This window comes from Gekko japonicus, unplaced genomic scaffold (assembly GCF_001447785.1).
Source record: "Gekko japonicus isolate JY-2015 unplaced genomic scaffold, Gekko_japonicus_V1.1 scaffold3108, whole genome shotgun sequence".
In the NCBI taxonomy this organism is placed as follows: Eukaryota; Metazoa; Chordata; class Lepidosauria; order Squamata; family Gekkonidae; genus Gekko; species Gekko japonicus.
Genome location: NW_015175459.1, coordinates 21,677 through 29,133, shown reverse-complemented (window position 1 = coordinate 29,133; position 7,457 = coordinate 21,677). Strand labels below are relative to the sequence as shown.

Genomic DNA, 7,457 nt, shown 5'->3' with positions numbered 1-7,457 from the left:
ACCTTGTGGCTAATAGCCACTGATGGACCTCTGCTCCATAGGCTTATCTAATTCCCTTTTGAAGCCGTCCATGCTTGTAGCCGCCACCACTTCCTGTGGCAGTCAATTTCTAGTTGCATAGAGGAAAAACTCTGCGTTCGGGATTGTTAGGTAAGGGATTGAGAAATAAGACACCCAGTATTCTAATGCCCCTGTGTAGATCTAAGGTGTGACCTCATTTGGAATACCGAGCATCGTTCCGGTTCACTGTATCTCCCACAGGATGTGACAGAGCAGGGAAAAGCGACCAAGGTGAGGAGGCGGTTGGAGCACTTTCCCCATGAGGAATGGCTGAAGAGTCTGGGATTTTTCAGTTTAGAAAAGAGATAACTGAAGAGGGACTTGATAGAGGCTTTTAACACTATGCATGGGGTGGAGAGAGTCGACAAAGAGAAATTCTTCTCCCTCTCCCCAGACACTAAAACTCAAGGGCACCGCCGTCCAGTGAAGCTGATGGGCAGTAAATTCAGGACGCACAAAAGGAAATACTACTTTACACAGAGAGTGATTAAAATGTGGGATCTGCTGCCAGGGAATGTAACGGTGGCCGCAGGCACAGACAGCCTTAAAAGGGGATTCAATACATTTGTGGAGGAGAGGGTGATCAGTGGCTACTGGCTATGGTGGCTGAGGGGAACCTCCACATTCAGAGGCACTAATCCTCTGGACCCCAGAGCCAAGAGGCAACATCAGGGGAAGGCCCGGGTTTCTATACCCTGCTGTTTGCTGTCCAGAGGAACTGGCTGACCACTGGCTGAGACAGGAGGATGCTGAACTAGATGGACCACTGGTCCAATCCAGCAGGACTTTTTGTATGTTTTTATGAAGGCTTTGGCCTCTATACCCTGCTGTTTGCTGTCCAGAGGAACTGGCTGGCCACTGTGTGAGACAGGATGCTGGACTAGATGGACCACTGTTCTGATCCAGCAGGGCTCTTCTTGTGTTCTTATGAAGGCCTCAGCCTCTCTGCCCTGTTGTTGGCCCTCCAGAGGAACTGCTTGGACACTGAGTGAGATGGAATGCTGGACTAGATGGACCACTGTTCTGATCCAGCAGGGCTCTTCTTGTGTTCTTATGAAGGCCTCAGCCTCTCTGCCCTGTTGTTGGCCCTCCAGAGGAACTGCTTGGACACTGAGTGAGATGGAATGCTGGACTAGATGGACCACTGGTCTGATCCAGCAGGGGACTTCTGATGTTCTCACGAAGGCCTTGGCCTCTGTGCCCTGTTGTGAGAGACGGAATGCTGGACCAGATGGACCCCCACTGGGCTGATCCAGCAGGGCTCTTCTTGTGTTCTTATGAAGGCCTCAGCCTCTCTGCCCTGTTGTTGGCCCTCCAGAGGAACTGCTTGGACACTGAGTGAGATGGAATGCTGGACTAGATGGACCACTGGTCTGATCCAGCAGGGGACTTCTGATGTTCTCACGAAGGCCTTGGCCTCTGTGCCCTGTTGTGAGAGACGGAATGCTGGACCAGATGGACCCCCACTGGTCTGATCCAGCAGGGCTCTTCTGATGTTCTTAGGAAGGCCTTGGCCTCTATGCCCTGTTGTTGGCCCTGCAGAGGAACTAGCTGGCCACTGTGTGAGACAAGATGCTGTACTAAATGGACCCGTGGCCTGATCCAGCAGGGCTCTTCTGATGTTCTTAGGAAGGCCTTGGCCTCTATGCCCTGTTGTTGGCCCTGCAGAGGAACTAGCTGGCCACTGTGTGAGACAAGATGCTGTACTAAATGGACCCGTGGCCTGATCCAGCAGGGCTCTTCTGATGTTCTTAGGAAGGCCTTGGCCTCTATGCCCTGTTGTTGGCCCTGCAGAGGAACTAGCTGGCCACTGTGTGAGACAAGATGCTGTACTAAATGGACCCGTGGCCTGATCCAGCAGGGCTCTTCTGATGTTCTTAGGAAGGCCTTGGCCTCTATGCCCTGTTGTTGGCCCTGCAGAGGAACTAGCTGGCCACTGTGTGAGACAAGATGCTGTACTAAATGGACCCGTGGCCTGATCCAGCAGGGCTCTTCTGATGTTCTAGTGAAGGCCTTGGCCTCTGTGCCCTGCTGTTGTCCCTCCAGAGGAACTGGTTGGCCACTAGGTGAGACAGGATGCTGGACTAGAGGGACCCCTGGTCTGATCCAGCAGGGCGCTTCTTACATTCTTGATGGTTGTAGCAAACAAACAGGGCTGCCCCCCTCCCAACCACTGCCTCCTCCACACACTCCCCCGCCTGGTACAGGTGCCCGTTCATGGTGGAGGAATGTTTTTGTGGGGTCGTGACTCTCCCGCCTAAAGGGCCTCGAAGCTGATTGCATTTCAGCCCGGCCCGGCCCTCCCGCTCGGCCTCGTCAGCAGCAACAGAGCTGCTCGCTGCTCTCTTGGGCTCCATCGGCCAGAATCAGATTAACACCTTCCCGCGCTCTCTGCGGGCCTAACCTTTCTCTTCGGATCGCGAGCCGGATGCTTCTGCCTTGCCTCAACCTGACAAGCGGCTCTGATCTCCGCTGCGCGAGGATGGAATTAAGGGGCGTCGGTGATCTGGCGGGACTGATTCTGCCACTGCCGGCGTTGATCAGCCTGAGGAAGGAGGAAGCGGGTGGAGGGAATGTGAGCCCTTCTGGACGTCTCTCCCCTCTTCCCGGAGGAGAACTAGGGCAGATTGGCTGCGGGAAGAATGGGGTGGGGGACAGGGAGGGAGTGGGCGCTGGGGATGGCCCTCTTGCCGCACATTCGGCCACATCCACATGGTGGTGAAACGGAAAGGGGCAGACCAATATGCCCAGCATGCGGAAGGCCCCCAGGTCCCATCCCAGACATCTGTATTTAAAAAGGGCAGACCTCGATCTAAGACCCTGGCTCAGTGGTAGAGCATCTGCTTGGCAAGCCACTTATCTTACCCCGTCTCGAAGAGCCCCTCTATGAAGCCAATAACCATTTATGATAATGTGAGTTTGCAGGCAGTATATCATGTGGACTTTTTTTTGGTGGTCTCCCTGCTTAGTTTAGAAGATCTGATGAGGTTGGACTAGTCTGGTCGATCCAGGTCAGGGCATGGAGCTGTACTAAGTTAGTACTCGGTAAATGAGAACCTGTCCACTCCCCCCCCCATCCCTTGGCTTCATAGAGGGGCTCTTTGAGACGGGGTAAGATAAGTGGCTTGTCATTTTTACTGTCTGGCCTCCTCTCAAGCCATCCTACCCTCTGATTTGTGCCATCATCCCCTTTGGGAACAGATGGGGTACGGTCACTCCACGTGACCACCGCTAGATTCATGGAGGATAAGTCTATCAGTGGCTCGTAGCCATGGGACCTTCACATTCAGAGGCGCTGATCCTCTGAATCCCAGAGCCAGAAGGCAACATCAGGGGAAGGTCTCGGCCTCTGTGCCCTGTTGTTGGATTTCTAGAGGAACCAGCTGGCCACTGTGTGAGAAAGGATGCTGGACTGGGTGGACCCTCACTGGTCTGATCCAGCAGGGCTCTTCTCATGTTCTTATGAAGGCCTCGTCCTCTGTGCCCTGTTGTTGGCTGTCCAGAGGAACTGCTTGGCCACTGTGAGAGACAGGGTGCTGGACTAGAGGGACCACTGGTCTGATCCAGCAGGGCTCTTCTTATGTTCTAATGAAGGCCTCGGCCTCTCTTCTCTGTTGTTGGCCCTCCAGAGGAACTGCTTGGACACTGTGTGAGGCAGGATGCTGGGCTAGACGGACTATTTGTCTGATCCAGCAGGGCTCTTCTGATGTTCTTATGAAGGCCTCGACCTCTATGCCCTGTAGTTGGCCCTCCAAAGGAACTGCTTGGCCACTGTGTGAGACAGGATGCTGGACTAGATGGACCACAGGTCTGATCCAGCAGGGCTCTTCTGAGGTTCTAATGTTCTTATTCTTTGTTTCCTCCTCTCTCCCCAGGCGGTCACAACGTCACCATTTCCCTGCAGTCGCGGACCGGGCACACGCACATGCCCTCGGTGGTCGGAGTTCTGGTCTTCACTCAGTTCTGGTTCTGGTTCCCGCTCTCCCACTTCTTGTCGCTGGCTTTCACCCCGACCTGCGTCATTGGCCTCAACAAAGACCTGAAGGTATGTGCCGTAGTGGCGGGAGAAGCCCAGGGCAGCAGCCCAAAGGTGTTTGGGAATCGGCTTCTGCCTGCCCACATCTCTGGTTTAAAAAGATCTCTGCTAGCAGGTTTCTCTCGAAGCTTTGGAGGCTTGCGACCTTTGAGGGCAGAGGGAATTGTGCTTTGTAGACAAAGAGTTCAGTTGTTCGGGGCTGCTTTGCACTCTGCTGCACAGGTGTCCACATTAAGAGGCTCCTTTTTAAAGACTAGATTCAAGTCTGGTAGCACTTCAGAGACCAACTCGGTTTTCGAGGGATAAGATTCCCTCTGCCAAAGGGAGCTTTGTATCTCAAAACCTCTTGCCCGAAAATCTTGCAGATTTGTACCTCGCTACTGGATGAGGTGGCTCGAGTGGTTAAGAAGCTGAACTGCCGACCGGAAGCAGTGTTCCCTCTAAGCTGAGCTAGTGTGAGCTAGCTCACAGTTTTTTAACCTCCAGCTCACACATTTTTGTCTTAGCTCAGGCAGGAGGGCTCCAGAGCAAACTAGCCAAATTGCTCGCTCACAACTTTAATGCCGGTAGCTCACAAAGTAGAATTTTTGCTCACAGGACTCCACAGCTTAGAGGGAACATTGATCCAGAAGGTCGGTAGTTCGGCAGTTCGAGACCCGAGTGCCGCATGACGGAGCGAGCTCCCGTCTCTGGCCCCAGCACCTGCCAATGTAGCAGTTCAAAAGCAAGAAATTGCAAGTAGATAAATAGATGCCACTTCGGTGGGAAGGTAACAGCGTTCCATGAGCCTCGGGGCTTAGTCATGCCGGCCACATGACTACAGAAACGTCTTTGGACAGCACTGGCTCCTCAGCTTGGAAACGGAGATGAGCACCGCATCCTTAGAGCCAGATTTGACTGGCTTTCGAGCAAGGGAAATCTTTACCTAACCTTACTGGATGCAAATCCTCCTCTTTTGCCGCAGACGAACATGGCCACCCTCCTAAGACTACTTAAAAGCTAAGGATCTTGCTAGAAAAGATTCTTAAGTGCCGGGATTGTGTTGCTGGCGACCAAGATCATGTTAATTCGTGCCATGGTGTTCCCCATTACTATCTATGGGTGTGAAAGCTGGACAATGAAGAAAGCTATTAGGAAGAAAGGGGAGTCATTCAGACCCAAAGCCAGGATTTTGTGGCTGGTGGGGCAAATTTTTTTCTGCTGGAGCGGGGGGGCGGGTAGTGCACACTCCTCTCCCTCCCCTCCTGCAAGATTTAAAGGGCCTTCTAGTGGCTTCTAGAGGGCTCCTAGTGTCCTGGTCCCACTGCTGGACCTCCTGATGGACCCTGGTATTTTTGGCTACTGTGTGACATAGAGTCTTGGACTGGATGTGCCACTTGCCTGATCCAACACTGGCTTCTCTTATGTTCTTAAAGGGCCCTTAGCAAGTGGCCCACCGATCAGCTGGAGGGCCCTTGAAATCTTGCAGGAGGGAAGGGAGAGGGGGGCACGCCACCCCCTTCTCAAAAGCATTTAAAGGATCCCTTTAAATGCTTTTGGGAAGATGCAGGTGGGCCCTTTAAGAAGTAGGGGCCCTCTAAGAAAGAAGAAGAAGAGATTGGATTTATACCCCGCCCTTCACTCCCCAAAGGAGTCTCAGAGCGGCTTACAAACTCCTTTCCCTCCCCCTCCCCACAACAGACACCCTGTGAGGTGGGTGGGGCTCTGGACAGAAACTGCTCTTTTTCAAGAACAGCTGTGCCAGAGCTACGGCTTGCCCAAGGTCATCCAGCCAGGTGCAAGTGGAGGAGGAGTGGGGAATCAAATCCGGTTCTCCCGGAAGGGGGCAGGCCCTTTATGGAAGGGGGCAGTGCCCACGATAGCCCCACCATAGCTATGGCCAAGGATTCTTGTGGAAATGCGGTGTCGAAAGGAGAATTTTACAGATACCGAGGACTACCAAAAAGCCTGAATTCCTCGCAGAAGCAAAAATAGCTAACCTGAGGCTGCCGTACTTTGGTCACAGCATGGGAAGACAAGATTCACGGGAAAAGACAATAAGGCTAGGCAGAGATGAAGGCAGCGGGAAAAGAGGAAGACCCGACTGGAGGTGGGTCGAATCTATAAAGGCAGACAGGAGATGGATGGATTCAATCAAGGAAGCCACAAAGGCCCTCCGTCTGCAAGACCTGAGCAAGGCTATTTAACAGCAGGACATTTTGGAGGACATGAATTCATAGGGTCACCATAAGTCAGAAACGACTTGACAGCGCCTCTCTCTCTCTCTCTCTCTCACACACACACACAGAGACAGACACACACAGTGTTCCCTCTAAACTGAGTTAGTGTGAGCCGGCTCGCAGTTTTTTCGCCTCTGGCCTCACACGTTTTTGTCTCCGCTCAGGGAGAATGGCTCCAGAGTCCAGTACAAATTTATTTATGCAGCGGCCAAATTGCTCACTCACAGCTTCACTGCCAGTAGCTCACAAAGCAGAACTTTTGCGCACAGGACTCCACAGCTTAGAGGGACCATCAGTTGTGGGTCTCCAAGTTCACGTGCTTCCTCCTCCCCTTTTGTATACAGTCCGGTCATGCATTATTTCCAGGCTTGTGGGAAACTTGAGTTTGCTGTTAAACCCTAACCGGCAAACCGTCCTTTGTGGGTAGGGTTGCCGAGCACACCCTGGCCACCGGTGGAGGATGGGGAGCAGAGTTAGTGTGAGTTAGCTCACAGTTTTTCAGCCTCCAGCTCACACATTTGTGGCTTCGCTCAGGAAGGAGGGCTCCAGAGCAAACTGATTTATGCAGCAGCCAAATCGCTCGCTCACAACTTTAATGCCAATAGCTCATAAAGTAGAATTTTTGCTCACAAGACTCCACAGCTTAGAGGGAACGGTTGCCAGATCTAGGCCAGGAAACTCCTGGAGATTCAGGAACGGAACCCGAGGAGGACAGTGACTTTAGCGGGGTAGGATGCCATAGACCCGAGGGAGTCTCAGAGTGGCTGACCATCTCCTTTCCCTTCCCCTCCCCACAACAGACACCCTGTGAGGTGGGTGGGGCTGAGAGAGCTCTTTCGAGAACTGCCCTTGAGAGAATAGCTCTGAGAGAACTTGTGACTGACCCAAGGTCACCCAGCTGGAGGCATGTGGAGGAGCAGAGAATCAAACCCCATTCTCCCAGATTAGAGTCCGCGAACCTAACCACTACACCAAACTGGCTCTTCGCTTGGAGGACAGGGTCCTCAGCTAGGTACAATGCCATAGACTCCACCCTCCAAAGCAGCCATTTCCTCCAGGGGAACTCCGTAGCCTGGAGATGAGCTATAATTCTGGACGATCCTCGGGTTCCCCCCCCCCCCCGGGGGGCTGACACCTAGGGT

At 53.1% G+C, this 7,457-nt stretch overlaps 1 protein-coding gene across 1 annotated transcript in view; it reads left to right on the top strand.

The window, feature by feature from the left end:
• Positions 1-7,457, top strand: part of LOC107122774 (26S proteasome non-ATPase regulatory subunit 1) — a 51,125-nt gene that overhangs the window by 28,042 nt on the left and 15,626 nt on the right. The window contains exon 3 of the mRNA XM_015425908.1: positions 3,936-4,105. Within this exon, the coding sequence (XP_015281394.1) occupies positions 3,936-4,105 (170 nt within the window). The remainder of the gene's footprint in view (positions 1-3,935; positions 4,106-7,457) is intronic.